General features: G+C 53.7%; 7 protein-coding genes and 2 non-coding genes across 9 annotated transcripts in view; 5 read left to right on the plus strand and 4 right to left on the minus strand.

Annotated features, from left to right (window-relative positions):
* SODALDRAFT_337443 (hypothetical protein) overlaps nt 1-1,364 on the minus strand; it is a gene marked incomplete at both ends in the record, with an annotated part of 1,618 nt that extends 254 nt beyond the window's left edge. Inside the window, 3 exons of the mRNA XM_028612687.1 lie at nt 6-1,001; nt 1,168-1,240; nt 1,293-1,364. Coding sequence (XP_028463253.1) covers nt 6-1,001; nt 1,168-1,240; nt 1,293-1,364 — 1,141 coding nt within the window. The remainder of the gene's footprint in view (nt 1-5; nt 1,002-1,167; nt 1,241-1,292) is intronic.
* Nucleotides 1,365-1,648: 284 nt separating this feature from the next.
* Nucleotides 1,649-1,731, plus strand: SODALDRAFT_t187. Its single transcript has one exon. It is a non-coding gene; the product is annotated as a tRNA-Glu (tRNA).
* A 287-nt stretch (nt 1,732-2,018) lies between these two features.
* On the minus strand, nt 2,019-2,098 carry SODALDRAFT_t193. Its single transcript has one exon. It is a non-coding gene; the product is annotated as a tRNA-Arg (tRNA).
* Nucleotides 2,099-2,426: 328 nt separating this feature from the next.
* On the plus strand, nt 2,427-3,965 carry SODALDRAFT_394444 (hypothetical protein). The gene is made up of 2 exons (XM_028615274.1): nt 2,427-2,937; nt 2,971-3,965. Exons 1-2 carry the CDS (start codon nt 2,817-2,819, stop codon nt 3,756-3,758), a joined length of 909 nt encoding a protein of 302 aa, XP_028463254.1. The 5' UTR covers nt 2,427-2,816; the 3' UTR covers nt 3,759-3,965.
* Nucleotides 3,966-3,968: 3 nt separating this feature from the next.
* SODALDRAFT_66345 (hypothetical protein) lies at nt 3,969-5,965 on the plus strand. The gene is made up of 2 exons (XM_028615569.1): nt 3,969-4,920; nt 5,147-5,965. Exons 1-2 carry the CDS (start codon nt 4,236-4,238, stop codon nt 5,734-5,736), a joined length of 1,275 nt encoding a protein of 424 aa, XP_028463255.1. The 5' UTR covers nt 3,969-4,235; the 3' UTR covers nt 5,737-5,965.
* Nucleotides 5,966-6,193: 228 nt separating this feature from the next.
* SODALDRAFT_337444 (hypothetical protein) lies at nt 6,194-8,512 on the minus strand (the record flags this gene model as incomplete). The annotated part of the gene is made up of 3 exons (XM_028612688.1): nt 6,194-7,411; nt 7,474-7,539; nt 7,601-8,512. The coding sequence occupies 3 exons, from the start codon at nt 8,510-8,512 to the stop codon at nt 6,194-6,196; spliced, it is 2,196 nt and encodes a 731-aa protein (XP_028463256.1).
* A 684-nt stretch (nt 8,513-9,196) lies between these two features.
* Nucleotides 9,197-10,976, minus strand: SODALDRAFT_381607 (hypothetical protein; the record flags this gene model as incomplete). The annotated part of the gene is made up of 10 exons (XM_028615177.1): nt 9,197-9,410; nt 9,529-9,540; nt 9,618-9,741; nt 9,959-10,024; nt 10,080-10,141; nt 10,216-10,265; nt 10,362-10,597; nt 10,700-10,764; nt 10,805-10,836; nt 10,929-10,976. 10 exons carry the CDS (start codon nt 10,974-10,976, stop codon nt 9,317-9,319), a joined length of 789 nt encoding a protein of 262 aa, XP_028463257.1. The 3' UTR covers nt 9,197-9,316.
* Nucleotides 10,977-13,263: 2,287 nt separating this feature from the next.
* On the plus strand, nt 13,264-14,694 carry SODALDRAFT_283708 (putative ribosomal assembly complex component Ipi3; the record flags this gene model as incomplete). Its single annotated transcript, XM_028608429.1, has 2 exons — nt 13,264-13,599; nt 13,705-14,694. 2 exons carry the CDS (start codon nt 13,264-13,266, stop codon nt 14,692-14,694), a joined length of 1,326 nt encoding a protein of 441 aa, XP_028463258.1.
* Nucleotides 14,695-15,536: 842 nt separating this feature from the next.
* Nucleotides 15,537-16,961, plus strand: SODALDRAFT_353138 (hypothetical protein). Its single transcript, XM_028613630.1, has 4 exons — nt 15,537-15,747; nt 15,890-16,054; nt 16,207-16,269; nt 16,445-16,961. The coding sequence occupies exons 1-4, from the start codon at nt 15,691-15,693 to the stop codon at nt 16,511-16,513; spliced, it is 354 nt and encodes a 117-aa protein (XP_028463259.1). The 5' UTR covers nt 15,537-15,690; the 3' UTR covers nt 16,514-16,961.
* The last annotated feature ends 2,855 nt before the right edge of the window (nt 16,962-19,816 follow it).

Consider the following 19,816-nt stretch of genomic DNA (forward strand, 5'->3'; position numbering starts at 1 on the left):
CCCACCGTCCAGGTCACTAAAACTGCTGCCCATACTTGGAGTGCCGTCACTTCCTTCCCTTCGCGAAGGACTTTTCATGCCAGCCGCCAATTCCATGGTCCGCCGAGGGGAGAGTGGCGCTTGTCCCTGGGCCCGCCTCTGGGATCCTCCACCAGGCCCACCACGCGATGGTAGAGCAGGCGAACTGGTGGCCGACGAGTCGGATGTCTCTGGTTGTTGTTGCATGGCCTTTTCTTTCTCTTTCTCTTTTTCTTTTCCTTTGCCCTTGCCCTTATCGGGGCGCCTGGATGTGGCGGGGTCGCCGCGGATTGTGGACGCCAAGTCCTGCACTGAGCTGTTGGATGTCCCGGTGGTAGGCTGTGCGGCAAACGCGGGCTCTGCATCCGTCTCGTCGTCGTCGTCGTCATCCCCAAAGTCGCGGGGTCCTCCTTCGTTTCGGTGTGCGGGTTGGAAGCGTGGCGGACGGCGGATGATGCGGGATTGCGCGGGCGGACTCTCGGAGTCTTCAGACGAATCGAAGGAGCTAGAGTCGTCCGGAGACGGCGACGCCGGCCCTGGGCTTTGTGGGCTCTCGACAGGTAGGGAGGCGAGCCGATGGCGCTGCTTTTGTTGTGGAAGCTGCAGTTGCTGCAGCGACGGCGGCGGCGGGGGCTTGGTGCGTGGTGATGAGATACTCCCCCCTGTCCCGTTTCCCGCGTTTACGCTAACGTGGACGGCAGTATTGGCAGAGGGGTTGCGGGAGACGTTGGGCCGAAGAGCGGAAGGGACGGGGGTGCCGACACCGCTTCCGTCAATTCGGGAATCGCGGCGGAGGGAAAGAGCGGAGATCGCGCGGGCGTGTTGTGTCGGATGTTCGGACATTGGAACAGGCGAGGGCGCCGCAGACCCTTTAGCCGCTGCAGTGGCCTTACGAACCTGGGCTCGAACTTGCGACGCATGGCGCTCGGTGAGGTATGCGGCTTGTTGGAGGAGGAACGGGACGGTGACAGCGAAACGTAAAGCTCTGGTAGGGGTATGTGAGCTCATGGCAAAAGGCAAACAATCACGCTGTTGTAGTGCGTGACTTTAACTCACAGCTCATCCCCTACAGAAGGTCGGTTAGCTATAAGGGAAGAGGGGTTGCCGGTTCGGGAGCAAGCTACAAGACTCCGGGGCTTCGATGCTCACAGTCTATCTCGGTTTTGGCAGCACCTGACACAATGCTCCACAGCGTGTCATCTTTAGAGGAATCCCAATCAATCTAACTCATGATCAGCACTGGCCAGTTCTTGATTCTTGTCGAGAGGACTCACAGGAGGCGGATCCACAAAGTCACCTCTGGGGATAGGGAGCCTGATATAAACGGTAAAGTTGGGGTCCACCATTGTCAATGTTGTGGCGAAGTCTTGGGCATGCCGTTCTGTTTTCGATACAAGGTGATACTGGTGTTGCTGAGGCTCGTGGTTAAGGTTGAGATTCAAGTCCTCGGTCCGGAAAGGTGCCTGTCGCTTCGAGGTTTGGGGGGAGCTCCCGACTTATCGGCTTATCGCGTTATCGGTTATCGGTGCTCAGGTGCTCGATGAGGTTGGCGTGACAGGAGAAGTTGGACTTGGCTTGTACTTTCGAGTCATAGTGCCGCATTACGCTTCACGCTTTTAACAAGAAAAAATCCGAATTGGTGTAGTGGTTAACATTTGTCGCTCTCATTCCAACTGCGCCGACAGGCCCGGGGTTCGATTCCCCGATTCGGAAACTTCATTTTTGTTCTTCTTATGTAACTAAGAATATTACTTTTTGCCCTTGTGAGGTTTTCTTACTAGTTTAAAAAGGGAAATATGTTTTATCTCCTTTGTTTATAATAAATAAATAAATTAAGATAGATACTTTATAAGATAAAAAATATATACTTAGGGAAAGCATAAGCTAAGTAAAGACTTATTGCTAATGATTTATTCCAATAACGTGTTTAATAATAGGCGCTTAGTAATCGGCAGTAGAAACAAACAATAACCCGTCAAGTATTATAGGGGCAAAAATAGTGACCGACGCAGGACTCGAACCTGCAGCCTCCTGATATACCAATCGTAGTCAGACGCTCTACCGATTGAGCCAGCCGGCCTCGGCTGATTTGTGAACATGTGTGGACAAATGTATCCTATGTAACTAGACCAATAATTGCCCAACATCCCCCTCGGATTGAAGTGGGATGGAATATGTCCCTGGCTAAACCAGACGGTCTGACGGTCTACCTTGGGTATGAATTAGGACCTTATGGGTTTTGACGTGCACTACCTTAAACGACACGTCTATGTTCACTTAATAAGTAGTGGCTCTATAGACAACGCTTCTAGGTTCTTTCTACAATAATATCCCCGCTCTTGGTACTGTGAAGTTAGACACGCAACCTCGACTAACCCCTCTGTAACATGGCATCCCAAAACGCGTTGGTTCTGAGCTGCCCCGAGGAGATCTTGTGCGGCATACTCGAGCTCCTACCGAAGTCTGATCTGCGCGGCATATGCCTTCTCAATCATCGCATTCGTCATGCCGCCGAGCCACTGCTATACTCTGATATTAGCTGGACGTGGCTGGAACAAGAAAGATCTTCCCTGGTGCCGCTACTGCTCCGGAGCGCTCTTCGAAGACCGGAACTAGGCTCCTTTGTGCGGAGACTTCGCCTGGACGGGAATACTTGAACTGGCGTCTGGTCCCGCAACCTGCCGCCGAGAATCCCCGTCGATGTCTCCCTCGTGGGAGAAGCTGTGGCCTCCGTCCGCGCGATTGGCATTCCGCAGGAGCATCAGCAGCTATGGACGCAGGAGCTGTCTTCTGGGCGGATGGACGCATTCGTAGCTCTGCTCTTGTCAAAACTGCATGAGCTCCGAGTCTTCCATCTCGGGCCGAACTTTTGCAAGGACCTTGCGCTTACTGGCATGATGCTCCGGTTCGCACTCTGTGGTGGTTGCGGTGGAGCAGGAGCAGGAACAGGAGCTGGTCCTGCTGGTTCGTTGAACTTGTCCCGGTTCTATCGACTGGAGGAGCTGTCGTGCCAAAACGACACCTACCCCGGAATCAAAAATCCCGTGAGGACCACCTATACCATTCTGCCGTTCTTCTACCTCTTGGGGATACGAAAAGTCAAGGCAGACATCGAGAACCCCATCACTATCTTCACTTGGCCGTCGCACCTGCCCGATCCGTCTAACCTTACGATACTAGACCTTCGCGATGTACGCGAGCTATTCCTAACCAACCTGCTGGCCGTGACCAAGGGACTTAGGTCTCTCCGTTGGGACTGGTATTCCATGAAAAGCGTGGCCAGATCAGGTGATCCTGTCTACGAGTCACCTATAATCGATCTCGATCAGTTCGCCACGGCTGTCCTACAAGTGCGCCACACACTGAATGAATTGATCATATCCGGCACCACCGATGCCCCTGGAGACAGAGATCAACCCGAGGTCTATATTCATGGCTCACTTCAGGCCTTGGTAGGCTTAGACGAGCTGCGGACGCTTGAGGCTCCTATGCCATTTTTGACCGGAACCTTTTCGATAGCCGATGGCACCACTCATAATCTGGATCGTGTCCTGGCGAGAAACATCGAGCGCCTACGTCTCCGGTGCGACTTCTATTCGGAACGGAACGAATGGGAAGAGGAAGTTGTTCTGCGTTTTGTCGAGTCGTGGCTCGATAGTGGGAATTGGAAGCAGGTCACGCGGCACCTTCGCAGTTTGTCACTACCTACGAAAGAGAGACCGGAGCGAGGCAGGTCGTGAGTTCGGCGACTGGACCAGACGATACAAGCAACCGCAGCGGAGCTATGTGGCCGGTTCGGCATTAAGTATGAGTGGTAGATGTAGTATGCTCGACCTTCTTCTACCTTTCTACGACGCGGACTTTTAGCCGTCCCAACCTACCTTAGGTAGATAGGACTCTTCTACGTACCTTAAGGTACCTTACGGTAAGGTAAGGTATAAAGAGAGGTACCTTAGTGAACTGTGACCGTGGAGGCGGCGGAGAAAGGGAAAAGAAACAGAAACTACGATCGATGGCCTTCACCGCTGCGAGGAAAGAAAGACCGAAAGCCCCTTCCTCTCCCTCAAGACCTTGAATAGGGTACCTAACTGTCAACTGTCAACACGGGCTCGTTTATTTAGCCCCCCGCGGGGACGAAACATGCCATCATGCTCATGCTCTTCGCACATCGCCTTTTTTTTTGGCCTTTTCCATCAACACAGTATCGTTCCACCTAAATGATTGAAACTCCTATCCCAGGATTCGACTTGTCCCCAGCCGCATTTTTCGCCCTCGCCGACCTCCACAGCATCCCTGACCGTACAGCCTTCAGAGGCGGCGTATCCATCTTCGAAGTCCTTATTCTGGCCCCAGGGCTGCAATACCAGCAATCCGCGGACACCATCTACGGCTTGTACACTCGCTTCCCCAAAGCCTTCGAGACGGGCCAACGCGCCGCCACCTCCGAGGGCCAGACACCCACGCCTGATCCTGCCGGGGTCCGACATTGGCCCGTCCACAACCACGCCACTCTGCGGTTTCTCCAGCGCGTAGTCGAGAGCGACGACTTCCCATGCTCCGTCACGCCTCTCACTACCGCATCCGGGGATGACGGACGCAGATTGGAAGAATCGGCGCTAGTCGGGAACAACGGCTGGGCCTCTACCAAGCGCGTGTGGACTTTCAACGTCGGTCTTGAAGTTTGGCCGGAGATGATCCCGTCCACGACGTATCTCGACGCCTTGAGGAAGCGAACTCCTCAGCCCAGGCCTGGGAGCAATGAGAAGCTCACCGAGCAGCCGGACCACTCGGTGAAGGAGGACAGGGCATGGATTCTGGCCGAGATTGCTAGCCATTTTCTATACCTCTGTACCCCCCTCCTCACCATTAGCGCCGTGATCCTGTGTATTGTGTCGACAGACTGTAAGACCATCCCCGCCCCCTTTTTTTCTTTTTCTTTTCTTTTCTCTTTTTCTCTCCTTTTTCTTTATACCTCCCGCTCCCCCCCCTCCCCCCCCCGGGAGGCTATTTCTGCTTCTCTCTTCTCCCTTCTGCCCAAGGAGCCAACACAACGGCACTAAGAGGAAAAAAGGAATGCCCCGAGTCGAGCATACCCTTCGCAGAGCTGACTCTCCTCACGTACACTTAGGGTGGGGCTTCAGCGTCATCCTCATGCTCATCTTTTCCCGCGCCATCAACATTATGATCATTGAAGAGCGACATGATCCCGATTCCGTCGCGATGGACGCTATCCCAATCCCAGTCATGGCCGGCCATACCATAACTGTAACCCCTTTCGAGCCCGCCTCAGTCCACACCACAACATCCGCATTCGCCCTGCCGTCGACGTACTGGAACCAACGCCGCTCCCGGAGGACGGAAGGAAAAGCAAGAACCGAATATACCATACCTCTCTCCCCGACCTCCATCGTCGTCCTTCGCGGCACGCGTCAGGACCTTCAAGCCGTCACCACGTGCGGGTTCCTCAGTCCTCTAAGCCGGAGACAGGGCCTCCTCGAAGGCGTCGCCAAGTCCTTCATGTACCTCGCCGCCGCCCTTAGCGGGAACCTCAGTCAGATGGGCGCCATCGCGCTGGCCATTCTCCTGCTGACCAGCGCCTCCATGTTGGGTATCAGCAACTTCTTCGTCCGTTGCCTCCGCGTCAATGGACGTGTGATGTACCCGACTCCCGCAAACCACCGAGGGGCCAGATCCTGGGATCCCGCCTGTACGTTGTAACTTGAAAAGAATTCAGCACTTATGTCTTAGAAAAGCACAAGATAGATATGAATAAGAAGAAAGTATGGGTATATTTTCCCCCCGCCATCTGACGCCTTTGGAGAGATTGATGATCCTATCCTGATGATGAATGAAAAAAGAGAACAAATGAAAGTGTAGGAAGAGAAATGACAGAAAATAAATCAAAGGAATAAAAGAAAAAGAAGAGAAGAGAAATAGAAGAAGTAAAGCAGAAAAAGGAAAGGAAAAGAAAAGGAGAAGAAAAAAGCCGCACGCCCGAATAAAGGTCGTCTAAGACAAAAGGAATGACCCCCTGGCCATCACCATTATTGACCACCCATTCATTCCCCTATTGATATTAAAAAAAGAAATTGCATACTTGTCCATCAGATCACTCGTCACCTAAACATCGTCTTCTCTCTCTTTGTATCTTCTTTTGCTCTTCTTTTTCGGTGTCTCACGCCGCCTCGCAACACCTGACAATCTCGCACAACGTCCTGACGAGAAGCGGATCAATCTCCCCAGCCTTGGGATACTCACCCGCCAGCATGAGCAGTTCGTCGCCCTCGGGCAGACCAGCCCGCAGCGTGGCAACCAGCTTGCCCACACAGCGCGCCAAGCCGATCTGGAGCTCTCGCATCGACGCCTGCTCCGCCGGCCCCTGCGTGGGAGGCGGGAGCCGCGAGGACCGCATACTGTCCATGAAGCTCGACTTTTTGCGCACGATGCGTTGTTGTTGTTCTTGGTGGTGGTGGTGGTGGTGGTGCTGCTGCTGCTGCTGCTGCTGCGGGGATACGGACGACGCCCGCGGGGATGGTGCTGTGCCGCCGCAGCCGCCAGTAGTTTCCATCTCTTCGAGGCCCAGCATTTTCCAGGCTTTCCGGGGGATGTCATTGGTAGATGAGGAGTCCTTGCTCTCGCGCGGCGGCGGGCGGTGAAACGACGAGTCGCTCGAGCAGCGTTCGGACCGTGGAGGCGACGGTCCCGACGGTCCCGGCGGCGGCTGCCGGGGCAAGAGACTGGAGACGTAGCTGTAAGCGACGAGGTGAGCGAAAAGGGCGTCCAGGAGGTAATCCGAGCCCTGGGGGAAGATGTTGCGCAGGCGTGACCATTGCGGTTGCGGGACGGACGGGGCCATGGCGGGGACCAGCTCGGCGGCCGGCGTGAGTTCGGAGGAGAAGTAGCGCTGGTTGGTGGTATATTCGCGTTTCAGAGAGGACACGCTGCGTCGTTGACCTAGGACGGCGGGCCACTTCCACTTCTTGGGCGACGGGGGCGGGGTTTGGGTGCGGCGCACCGGTTCGTCTGCCGGGTGCTTCATCTTTTTGGCGTAGCTGCGGATCGTCTCGATGGAGAGGCTGGAGCAGAGGAGCATCGTCTCGGGGAAACAGGTGATGGAGACGCGCAGAGTCTCGATTACGTCGGGTGGCAGGGGTATCCGACGGTTTTGGTACTCGTCCGCCGGTGCGGCGTCGATGGACGCTTCTAGCCATTGTTGCACTTCGTCGATGGGCGAGGTCGGTGATAGCAACGGGCGGTGTTTCACGGGGGAGTGTCGTTTCGGCCCTTCGGAAGAGCCGCCCTGCTCGTCGAGATAGCGAAACCACGGTTCAATCTCGTCTTTTAGGTCCTCGTCGATTGGCGATCCCAATTGGCTGGCTTGCTCTTCCGGGTACTTTGGCTCATCTGGCTCATCTGGCTCACCTAGTCCATACGGTTTCGCAACGCGTCCTGGACTCCGTGAAGAAGGGCGTGGTGGCATGGAGCTTCTGGTCGATTCCGCGAAAGTGGTCGGAGTCCGAGCTGGCGGCTCCAGTGTCGCATAGGCGGCCTGGTTCCTGAGCGATGATCGCCGTTGCGGGACAGAGATTTCAACGCAATGCAGCGACCTTCGCCTCTGGTCTTCTGATAGGGGACGCGGGTATACCTGCAAGCTCCATGCCCGACTTGCCGGCCCTGACCCAGAGAAGTCGGCGAAAGGATTGGGGAGGCTCTGGTGGGTAGCTGCATTCGCGGACGACGCCCTGAGCGGGCTTCGTGCACGCCCATCATCGCGGGACGTCGAACGGGGACGCTTTGCTGCTGATTCCCGGCTGCCGATGCGGGGGCTCCCCGGCTCAGTCCGTGGTATTGTCGTCTTCAACTCTGTCGTCGTCTCCAGGTCGCCGTCGGCATCCGGTTCCAGGTCAATCCAGCTGGCATTCGTAGCATGGCTGAGAGAGGTGTCTCGTTTGTGTGATGCTGCTGATCGTCTTCCGCTGCCGGTGATAGAAGTTGCTGTAGTAATGACGGACTGCTGCCTTACGGAGGCAGGTTCGATCTCGCTGAAAGAATGGCCGCTCGATATGGATGCAACATCGGCATCGGAGTTGGATGCTTCCAGGGTGGTCGTCGTCGTTGCCGTGATCGTGGTTGTAGTTGTGGTCGAGGGACCGGCGATATCCCGGGCTCGTTCGAGGCGAACGACGGGTAGTTGCGTTGGTGAATCGGGCGGATGGGACGGAACTGAAGATGCCGAGAAGCGCGGTGACAAGGACGCGGGTTCATGTTCCCGTTCTCGTTGGGGCTGGCGCCATTGACTGTTTCCGTAGGCTAGCTCGCGGGACGGCGCGCCGGCGGTTAATTCCCGAGCGGCGAAAACGAGGCTCGAGCACTCGAGGTCACGGGCAAGCATCTCGGGGAAGTTGCAGGAGTTGGCTCCAGTGTCCAGAGCAGCGTCGATGTCCATGGGCGAGTCCATAACGGGAGAAACGGGTTCGGGTTCGACGACGGCCATTGTGCCGCCGCATGGACAGGCTGAACAGGCACGGGGAGAGAAGGCGGTGGAGTGGTGACGGTAATTCTGGTTCTTGGACGACGGAAGGGTCAAGGGCAACAGGCGTTTCATGCTCCGGACGGAGCGTCGACGCGTCAGGGATGGGGGATTTGGACTTTTAATACGGGATGAAGAAAAAGTCCCTTTCCTGGCCAGGGCGTCGGGGGAGCATGGACTCCGTGGGACATGCGAAGGACCGGGTGCAATGTCGAAAGCGAGCATGGGGTGCAGGCGGCAAGGGTCGAGGGGTCGTGGGCAGTGTCATTGGACGAATGAAGCGATGGGGACGAAGGGAACAGCATGGGGGGGGAGGGGGGCGGCCTGGGGCCACTTGGACGTGATCGCCATAATCTTATATCCCAGGAATCCGCTGGGGGCAGGGAGGGGAAGGGGGGCCGAATACGGATATTTGGAGGAGTTAAGAGGGATGAAAAGGGAGAAAGGGGAAAAGAAGAGAGAGAAAAAAAAGAAGAAGAAAAAAAAAGAAAAAAAGGGCGGTGCTTAGAGCTGGGCGAGGATACTTGCATCTGTCGTGATACCACGCTGACACTCAAGATGCATGCCTCGATTCGTACGTTGTACTGCATGCATGCTGGAAAAAGAAAGCGAAAAAAGAAAAAAAAAAACCCCCCTTGTCATAAACCTGGGTTGCGAGACACTTGCCTCCAAGACCCAGTCGCCCAAGGCACAAGACACGATACCAGAACAGAGTCAACAGAGAACAGAGAACACGAAAAGAACAGCGGCTCTAGTGCTGTGCTAGTCTCAATCCTTCTCCACAAGCCACGCCAGTTGCCCCATGACGACGGAGCCAACTACGAGGGTAGGTAAGATAGCAGTCAAGGGGGAGAGTGGAGAGCTACAGGACTGAGACAAGGATAACCCAAGTCAGGGGCAATGGAGGAGGCCAAGAGAAGGAACGAATTTATATATATATATATATATATATAAAGGGATAAGACTGTGCTGCTACCAACTGTCTTGAGGGGCTGAAAAGAAGAAAAAGAAAGAAAGGGAAAAATAAAAAGAAAATAACATGGGGGCCAAGTTTTATGGCGACGCCAACTTATGCACGAGCTTTCCGCCCCCTCCATCTTTTGCGGGGTGAATGTGCAGTGCATGATGGAGGAGGTGTCTCTCGACTGACATATCGCAATGGAGTCCTATCGCAATGACCTTGTCCGGAGTCTCTTGTCCATATCGGCGTGTCTGAGGGGAAGCCGTACAACGTACCTCGTAGGTGGAAAAGTGCGCGAGAAGAAAAAAAAAACCCCCCATTGTATCGTATCTGTCCCTCGGCTAAAATTCGTTGACGGGCAAGTTTGACGAGTTGAAAAGCAAAAAGGTTAGAGCATTTAAATGCCTTCTTGTTTTTAGCCCTCGTCCTTTTGACAGGCGGCGACCGACCTTGGGCCAGCCAGACAACCAGGGTGTCACGAGGTGGTTGCGCCAACGGGTCTACTAAAAGGCGGACTGCCGCTGACGGAGTTGTCCTAGAGGAGCGGGGAGGATAGGAAAGACCATCAACGAGTGGAGGGGGTGTTGTTGTCGTTGCCCTTGCTTTCGGGCCTCGGTCTCAGTCTCGGGAGCCTACAGGGGAAAAGCTGCATGCATACAGTAGCTTCACATCGTGGAAACTAAACGTACCACGCCCACGTACCTACATATGCCAGGGAGATATGACTCTTTGCGATTCTTTCTTCCTGCGAGGTTCCTGTAACCATCCGAAACGCAATCATGCGTGAGGCGTCCGCCATCAACCCCCCAATTTGGACAATGTTACGCAGTAATAGAGTCGACTCCGTCGCACAAGGAGTCGAAAGGGGGGGGGAGGCCGACGGAGGGATAGCGGGTGGTAGTTAATATGGTGATGATATCGCAGCCTAAAGGCTAAGCGCCCGTCCTGTCCCCTCGTCCCGGATCGGTTGCATCGTGACGCCGCAGAGGGGCAAGCAATGCAGGTCATGTCATCGCACCGCCCAGGTCCGCCCAGGTGAGTGATGCGATGCGATGCGATGCGATGTGGCTCGACGTTGACCAGTTCAGCTACAACGTAATTACAACGTACAACGCTGGCTGGGCCTTTCGCCTTTCCAGGGCTTCATGTCCTGCCTGCGGCGGCTTATGTACTGTACACGTACGTCGTACATTTTTTTTGTGTGGACGTCGTCGGATTCGTTACCAACTTGCCGGCATCAGGGGTTTCCAGTGCTCTTTCGATTGATGAAACAGTGTAATTAATAATTATTGAACCGCCCGGGGGCGTCCGTCTTCGAAAGTCGGTCCTGGAGATTGCATTGGCCAGGTTATGGTTGAAAAAGGACAAGGGGACAGGGGGACAGGGGGTGGGCAGTCTACACGTGTATTAGTTAGGTACGTTGTAGTGGACACCCAGCAGCGTGGGCCGGCCGTCGGCGGCGAACATGTGAACGTGTGGATAATACGGAGTACAATAAGCTGCCCAGGCTTCTTCTGATGGCCCCAGAGCGCCCCATAGCATACCGTGTTAGACGAAGATCGTCTTCTTTTCTAGTGTAGAAAGATTCACAGGGGAAACGGGGCAAAACGCGGCAGCTATCTATGTATCTAATTTCGACGTAAAGAACGGGCCTCTTCGATCGTCGAACGTACTTTGTACGCGAAAACTCGTCCGCTACTTCGCGTATAGCAATCTCCTCGGTACTGAGTAAGGTAGACACGACATTATCAGTCAACATTACACAGGGATCTTGTGATTTAGTGTATGCGACCTCATGCAGCTGAGCAGTCAGTCGCATTCGTTCGAGTACGAGAGGACCAAGGCAAGGGCGAGACAAGAGGGTTTTTTCTTTTTTTCTTTTTTTCTTCTTCCTAAATCCGACACAAGGTTTCAGGCAATATTGCCTCAATATCAGTTGAGATGTTCCAGTTTTGAAAGGAGAAAGGAAAATGAGGCTTCATTAGTCAGTAGGTTATATGTAGGTGGGAGCGAGGAGCAAGGAGCAAGGAGCAAGCCAATTGACGATTTATTTGTCTTGAACACTTTCTCATGCACCGCACGCAGGGAGGGACGCAATGATTCAGCCGTGATGTATGTACCCGGAAGGAAATGGTAATAACTTATAAGTCCCCACCCCTCCTTCTGGGACATACCCCATTTGGGACACAACTTTACACCAAAACAGGGCTTTTTAGACCCCTGCTATTTTATTCAATAAAATAGTAAATATTATAAAATCAAAACCCTATATAAAGTAAAAGTCAAGTACTAATATTCTATTCATAGTTTTGATATAGGTCTAGTATAAGAGCTATACTATAGCTTAGAAGTTAGGCCTTGAATATTTATTTATTTTAGTATGTGTTTTCTTAGTAACTTAAAATATAACTAAGAATATTCATAATAGCTTAGTATTACTCGTGAAAAATATACCTTAAATATCAGAAAATAGCCTAAAATTCATAAATACTACTATAGAACCCTTATAAAAAAGTATATAGTATTCGAGAAGTTATTAAGTAATACGTGTAAGCCTATATAAAGATTTAGTAGGGGAAGTCTACTTTTAGTTATATTATGGAAACTAGAATATATAGTATTAGATACGTAATAAAGATATATAGTATAGAGTTGAAGGTTATTTTTAGTACTTATTTTATAGCTATACCTATATTACTTAATTTATAATTAATATATTTCTATTTGTTAAGGATTCCTTATATAGTATATACTAACACTAACAAAATTAACTCTCTAACTTCTAAGCTATAGTATAGCTCTTCTACTAGACCTATATCAAAACTATGAATAGCATATTAGTACTTGATTTCTACTTTATGTAGGGTTTTAATTTTATAATATTTACTATTTTATTGAATAAAATAGCAGGGGTCTAAAAAGCCCTGTTTTGGTGTAAAGTTATGTCCCAAATGGGGTATATCCCAGAAGGAGGGGTGGGGACTTAAATGACGATCAGGATGTTAGGTACGTTGTAATTATTAATTAGGTAGTTGCCGTTTTCCATGTCCAGGCAGCAACTTTTCTCCACTTTCTCCACTCTTATCCTGTATCCTGGGAGTGGTGTGGCTGGTGCACAAGCCTCAGCTTGCTTTAGCCACTTCAGTTGCTACCAGCTGTCCAAAATCTCATCCCTCTGACCGTCGAAACTTCAGGTCAGGGATCGCCAAAATTTCCACCGTGATCCATTGTCGATATCAGATATCAGTCCGATTCCCAACTTCGCGACTGCAACACTGCAACACCAGCCAAAATTTCCCTTTCATTTTTACTTTCTTCTTCTCTGCTCCCTCTACTCAGTTATATTTGCTTACAGACCCTGTCGTCTCAGCGACCCAGGCCAAGTACTGGACCTACAAAGGAGGGACACTCCGACTCGCTCACTCGGAGTCAAATTGGATCAGCAAAAGTTCTGAATACTGGCTAGTTGACAGACAACGCGAGAAACGGTGCTGTGCGGTGGTTTAGTTGCCTGTCGGTTTCATATCATCCCCAATGAGCCTTTGGAGGGGTCTCTTGTTGGTATCGTTTTAAAAGAACAGCTCGTGCGGCTGTTGGCTGCTTACACGTCTTCTTCCAAACTTGAGGAACGCCATCAAGACCTCAGAAGATCTCGCAAAATCTCAAGCTGATCTTCCCCAGCTTCGCCCCTGCGGGACCAATTTGATCCTACCATCAGCGCAACTCATCTCACACACCCCTCACGACACACACGATGCTCTCCGAGGAGTTCTACTCGTCCGTTTGTGGCCCCCCGGTGGCCCCCAATACCGCCGTTTCCAAGGACGTCGGAATCTACTGCCATGCCCTTACCCCTAGCTACGCCGTCAAGTCCACCTTCAAGAAGAGCTCTGCGCCACCCAGTGGCTTGGCTTTGGGCCCGTCCCATGTCTTCGCCGCGCAACAAGACAAGTCACAGGTCCATGTGTACTCAAGAGCACGCGGCAACCAGGAAGTCACCGTCACCTTTCCCGAGCGCGTCCGGAGACTTGCCCTCGCCGGTGACGTTCTGGCTGTCGGTACTGCCGAGGGGAGCTTGATCTTATGGGAGGTACGTGGAAAGTAGTGCGCTTTGCGAGCTTTCTCCGGCCGCTTGATGTCCCCCGTTCTATTGCAGCATCGCGACTGACCCCCCTTAACCCGTATCCGGCATTAGACCTGTACAGGACGCCTAATCACCACACCCCCCTGCCATGTCCAGCCCGTTTCGTGTGTCGCGACAACACCTCATCACGTGTTGACCGGGTCCGAAGACTCCAACATCCACGTCTGGACTCTGTCCCGCCTCCTGGAAAGGAATGCCGCCACCGAGCTGGAGCCCGACCTGACTCTGTCCAACCACCGCGGTGCCATCACCGCACTCGCCCTCAACGAGAGCGCGAGCCCGGAGACGAGCATCTGCGTGTCCGCCAGTAAGGACAAGACCTGCGTCCTCTGGAACTACCAGACAGGCGAGCCCCTGCGTACCCTCCTGTTCCCCAGCGTCCCTCGCTGCGTCGCCATCGACCCCGGCTCCCGCGCCGTCTTTGTCTGCACCGAGGATGGCAGCCTCTACCTGGTGGAGCTATTCGGCGACAAGCCCCTCATTGGTCGCCACAGCGCCGAGGTGTCCTCCACCGTCGTCCAGGTCACCTCGCCCCTAGGCGTTGCCGACCCGGACATGGGGCCCGCCTCGTGCCTGGCCCTCAGCCACGACGGCACCACCGTCTTGACCGGCCACACCAAGGGCAAGATCATGCAGTGGCAGCTCACCGAAAACGGACACCCCACCGAGTTGGCCGACCTGAACGCCTCCGTCACGAACCTGATCTTCGCCCCGCTTCTGCAGGCCCCCGCCCCCACGAGACCTGCAGCCGTGGTGAAGCCCAGCCTAGGGGAAGCTCGCTACGCCTTCACTTCTCAGTTGGAGACGGACCTGGGAGAGGAGGAAACCCGGTTCGACGCCATGCTGCATGGCCCGGGCTTCCCCGAAGACCTTCTCGAAAAGGCCGTCTTGTCGTTCACAGAACCGCCCCCGCAAGCAGCCGCGAACGACGGGGAGGCGCAAAAGCAGACGGAGGAACTGTGGCAGATCATCAACGAGCAGCGCGCCTTGCAGAAGGCCACCCTGCAGAAGTACGTGGAGGCCAAGTCGAGCCAGGCGTGAAACCCTTGTTGGCGGTCACATCTAGCTGTGAGGTTAATCCTCCCTGAACCCTCTGGGCGTAGGTCTGGGGCGGCAAATCGGCGGGGGCTGGCCGTCCAAGACAAACATACGATCGGCAATCAGATTCCGTGTTTGCTCTATGCCCGGAAGTCAATGGGGGCTCCAAGACCTGCCAGTGGACGAGCTCGGGCCATTCTTTTGCCAATGGTAGACGGCGGTTAGGACGCCAGAATCTGGAACCTCCCGCGTTCTCTAAACCCCCAATTCAAGCACGATGAACAGGCGAGCTCGTTTGGGACGCCGGTCCACACGGTCCGTTTGCGACGAGGCTGCTATAACACGGCAGTTGGGGGGTTCCATTCATCCCACATTCGGGGTGGCGCATGGTATTGATATAGCAAAAAGGGGAAGGTATATCATTGGTGATTCACTTCACTGCAGATGATATCGCCCCAACAGGACTGGGGGCTGAGTTCTCTGTACTGGGGCCCCTTCGCATGAGCATGTTCAACAGGACACATCTACGACGGATAGACATCTGGAGCGATACCATTCTCAATTTCAACATGTAGTGCAATATTCTGAAAAAAAAAAAAAAAAAAAAAAAGCTTAGACCAAGAGCCATGCATAGTAAAATAGTAAATGACATGATGACGGATCAAAATACTTATTCCATTCATGAGCTTCGTTTCCTGCACATGGTCGTAGGGAGGAATTGGTGAGGTTCGGTCTGAATCGGCTCTGGCGGATCAATGCCCGCCGAAGCTGAGTCATCATTCCGACTCCGCCGATCTCCGACGCTGCAATACCGAACATCGGCCCTGTGCCTAAAAGGAAAAAAAAAAAACCGTTGCATCATAGGTTGAAAGCCGCATCGAACATCTTCCCGGTACACAGCCATCGCAAACAGAGAGAATAGATATCCTATCTCACATTTCCCACCTGCTTCTCCAACGCTTCCAGCACATTTCTTTCCCGCATCGAGCTTCCCGGACCATGGCGACAGCAATACAAGCGCTGAAGGGCGACGCGCCCCAGCAAGCTCGTTCATTAGTAGGTTTCCTCTTCCCCGCCATTCGGGCGCTTGATCCTCGGAATCTCTCTCCCCTGTGTGTTCCGATGAACCATCACGAGAACGAAAGAGCCATGTTACGCTCTGTTTTGGTCACGCCGAGCTGACGATTTTGAATCGCAGTACCGACAACTCCTCCGACAAGGCGACCAGTTCGCGGCCTACAATTTCCGAGAGTACGCGAAGCGACGGACGAGGGATGCGTTCCGGGAGAACAAGACCGTGGACGACCCGCGTATGGTGCAGGAGCTTATTCAGAAGGGGTTGAAGGAGCTGCAGGTCTTGAAGGTTAGTCTCGGGATTCTTTGTCCCTTTTCCCACCGTGGAGAGCCATTGCAGGTGGTATCGAGGGTGGATATCAACCTTGTCACGAGAAGTTTGCTGTCACGCAGTTCGCAGTTCTCGATGAGGGGCCCCTTGCTGACTTGTGAGATGAACAGAGGGCGACCGTTGTCAGCCAATTCTATCAGATGGATCGGTTAGTCGTGGAGGGAGGCAGATCGGTAAGTGTTTTCCTTTTTCCGAATCAAAAATCGAATCATGGCTAATGATGGGGAACCAGGGCAAAGAGACGGGTGAGCATGGCGGTATTATAAGACAGAAGGAACAAGGGTAAGGAGCAAAAGTTTCTGGGCCCTCGACCTGGTGTTCGATGCATGCTAATATCACTGGTTTTAGGTGGGATTGAGCGGATATGGCGTCGTCGATTTGCCGACATGGGGAAAGAAAGAACAAACTGACAGCTAGGGAAATGCTGTTACAGCGACGCACTTTGCCGACTTCTACCACCTTAGCTATGGGGGATGTGAGACTATAACTGTACACCAGATACCACGGGGTTGTGTTGTTTTCTTAAGGTAGGGGCTGACGAAAGGCCACGACATCGTGTAGGAACGATAGGGTCGGTTATTGGATTTTGGGGAACGACTTGAAAGGGCGAGGTATTACTCTGTTCGGCTGTCCCAGGATCAGGACGGCGCGGAATATCTGTGAGAAGAGAATATAGACTCTTTTTCACTGCATCTTATTCTAATCAACCAGCTACATGGGCACTCTCTTGCCTGGATATCGCGATCATGCATTCACCTTGGCCACTGAGAGGAACGGATGGACTGTCGGCCTTGGAAAGCGATAACATTGAATATGAACACAACGACTAAAATAATGCCCATCAATGGCTTCGGCAATAGCGAGGAAAATGAGAGAAAGAACGATCATGACAAGGCCAATCGTTTCGCCTAGTTCTCCTCTAGAGGCGCCCTCTGGGAAATAACGAAGTTGATGAGGTAGGCCTAGGACATCACTCTCGAGCCAGAGGCCGAAGTCGGCTGTTTTGATGAGGGCATCTCTGATGGATGCATTTCTTCCATACAACGTACTCGCTTTTTCTGCCGGGTTAAGTCGAGTGCCAACTTAACGTGCTGCTTTAGGTATATGGCGTCGGCGATACCTACGGTGTAGTTAAACAGACATTGGGGGATTTATCCTGAAAGTTACAACTTTCTTTACATAAGGTACCTATAATATAGGTATGTCAGGCGGCGTGCGAACACAAACAGCGAAGCCTAACTTATGTAATCAATCATACGCTCCACAGTGTACTTGGCGTGAAATATGCTGACATTCATCCAGGACATCGCTTTGCGACCGCGACACCGTCCAATTCCCAGGTAATTACCCATACACAGGGAAACCGGCAATTTTCTCTACCCTCAACATTCATCCGACAGAACGAGTCCTTGGTGTACCTTATACTGAGCAACGCGCATCAAGTATCGACGCTGCTTGTGTAGTATATTTCACCCCAGGCTCCCGAGCATCGCGCTCCATTACCCCGTACCGTGCCATCGTCTGCGGCCTGCCAGCACCGATCCCTCAGCCCCCGACGCGATAGGAAGACTTCCTACCCAATAATGTCCATGAATATCCCGCCACCTACCCGACACAATCCCGCTACAAAAGATCGTGTTGATTAAACTACCCAGCGCCCTGTATTAGTCTTGCATTAGGTTCATAGTGTACGAAGGTGGCACTTGGGCGCGAGGGAAGCCATTCAACCAGGATGCCTCCAGGCGTAAGTAAGTCCCTTTTCCTCGAAACACGAACTACCGTAATAAAGCCAGTCACCACTCACATCATCGTCTCGAGGTTATAGACAAGAAGGGCCAATCGCGGTGCGTTTATCGAGCACGATGACTTTGAAGGTCTTCCCGTCCGACAATGGCGCCATGAGGTGGTGCAGGTCGCGTCGCCGCCAGCAGCGGAGACGACGAAGAAGAACGATATTTGGTCACGCGAACTCCTCTGGGGCATGCCCCGCGACACCGCCCTGCTGCCACAACACAGCCAGGAACTTCTTCGAGCAGCCCGCGCCGGCCGTCTTTACAAGAGGCCTGCGGAGGACGAAGAGGTCGATCCAGAAGTGACCGTGGATAAGAACGAGAAGAAGGAGGAAGGCACGTGCACCAAGGGATTCCAGGCGACGGTGTGGAAGCAGGTCGATCGTAGTGCCGAGGGCTCTCCCCCATCGTATCTCGCCAAGCGCCGCAAGGGCGTCGTCACCGTCGCGTCCAAGTCCGTCGTCGCCCCTCTCACTGGCGCCACCATTACACGTGCTACCGTCAGGAGGATCGACGCCGCCGGTAACCCCTACACCCAGGAGGTTACGTTGCAGCACGGCCAGCAGGTCGACGGCGAGATCATCTCCACAACCGTTGTCCCGGCTCCTGCTCCGGGAGACCAGGCCATTGCTACTGCGCCACGCAATAACCGCCGTCCTCCGCCACCGAAAAAGCATAAAAAACTCGGCGGTCCTGGCCGCGGTCGGAAGAAGAAGTTGATTCCCCTGCCGGCGCCGGCGCAAAACCAGGCGCTTGGGAATGGCAGTGCGACCGTCATGCCGAAACCAGAAGACCTTGTCAATGACGAAAATGTGCGTCCCTCTACTTTTATATTAATCCTCTCTTCCCCCCTCCGCTCCGCTCCCTCCCCGCGTACCTTGGGCTGATGTTTCTTTTCTCCGTACAGCAGAGCATCAAGCAGGAACAGGACGAGTCCAACAATCCCGACAGCGAAATGGCGGAAAATGACGACGAGGGAGATGACGATGGCGACGAGGGAGACGAAGGGGAGGAAGGCGAAGGAGAAGACGGCGAGGATAAAGACGATGACAACGATACAGAAGACCAAGATCAAGAGATGACCGACGCTCCCCCATCGGTCCCACAACCCTCTTCATCAGACACAGCCGAACTTGCGCCCGACGTGATCATGTCCTCGCAAACCCAACAGTCCCCTTCGCCAAATCCTCTTTTGGCGCCGCTTTTACACCCAACCTCATCTGCGTCTCCGAGACTCGAAGGCAGCCCGCTTAAGAATGTGGTGCTGCCATCCCCCACGGATGTCTCACCACAGGTTGCCTCGCCAGCGGAAACAGGGGCGTCACAAGACCTCGCCGCCGGGACTGCTCCCCCACCAGATGCCGCACAAAGCTCCGAGCAAGCCATGCCTCCAGCACCGACTGAGTCCCGGGCTCCCCCTACAGACGAGGCCCAGGCGGCCGTTGATCAGCGCGCCCCGGAAGGTGATGCGGCGGTGGATCTTCAACCATCTGATACTTTCATTCCCCCGGCTGACCGCGTGGGCAACATTCCGTCTCCGGAGCCGCTGGCTGATGTGGTCATGGAGAGCGATGTTGAGATGACAGGACAGTCCACACCGTCCGAGGAACAACAACAAGACAAGCAGCAGCAGCAAGAGGCGATGACAGTGCCGCAAGAGGACGCCTTTACCAAGGAACCACCCCCCCCAGGTGCAGCCACCGCTGTGGAGGACGTGACGGAAGCATCTGAGGGAACATCAGCCATCCAACCGTCCAGCATCGAGGAACCTCCCTTGCAACCCCCCGGTCAGGAGTCGCGGGCGCCCCCGGAACCATGCCAGGAGGAGAAGCCGCGGCAGGAGATGGGGGAGAAGGAGGAGAAGGAGGAGAAGGAGAAGGAGGAGAAGGAGGAGAAGGAGGAGAAGGAGGAGAAGGAGGAGAAGGAGGAG

The sequence above is a fragment of the Sodiomyces alkalinus genome (assembly GCF_003711515.1).
Source record: "Sodiomyces alkalinus F11 unplaced genomic scaffold SODALscaffold_11, whole genome shotgun sequence".
Lineage (NCBI taxonomy): Eukaryota > Fungi > Ascomycota > Sordariomycetes > Glomerellales > Plectosphaerellaceae > Sodiomyces > Sodiomyces alkalinus.

What these genes read in the sequence shown, in the direction of transcription:
- SODALDRAFT_353138 (XM_028613630.1), top strand. Translation starts at nt 15,691, where the DNA reads ATGGCGACAGCAATACAAGCGCTGAAGGGCGACGCGCCCCAGCAAGCT. An exon ending in CCCAGCAAGCTCGTTCATTA is followed by an intron (nt 15,748 to 15,889) that starts GTAGGTTTCCTC and finishes TTTGAATCGCAG; the next exon opens with TACCGACAACTCCTCCGACA. An exon ending in TCGTGGAGGGAGGCAGATCG is followed by an intron (nt 16,270 to 16,444) that starts GTAAGTGTTTTC and finishes CACTGGTTTTAG; the next exon opens with GTGGGATTGAGCGGATATGG.
- SODALDRAFT_66345 (XM_028615569.1), top strand. Translation starts at nt 4,236, where the DNA reads ATGATTGAAACTCCTATCCCAGGATTCGACTTGTCCCCAGCCGCATTT. An exon ending in GTGTATTGTGTCGACAGACT is followed by an intron (nt 4,921 to 5,146) that starts GTAAGACCATCC and finishes ACGTACACTTAG; the next exon opens with GGTGGGGCTTCAGCGTCATC.
- SODALDRAFT_394444 (XM_028615274.1), top strand. Translation starts at nt 2,817, where the DNA reads ATGGACGCATTCGTAGCTCTGCTCTTGTCAAAACTGCATGAGCTCCGA. An exon ending in GCTCCGGTTCGCACTCTGTG is followed by an intron (nt 2,938 to 2,970) that starts GTGGTTGCGGTG and finishes CAGGAACAGGAG; the next exon opens with CTGGTCCTGCTGGTTCGTTG.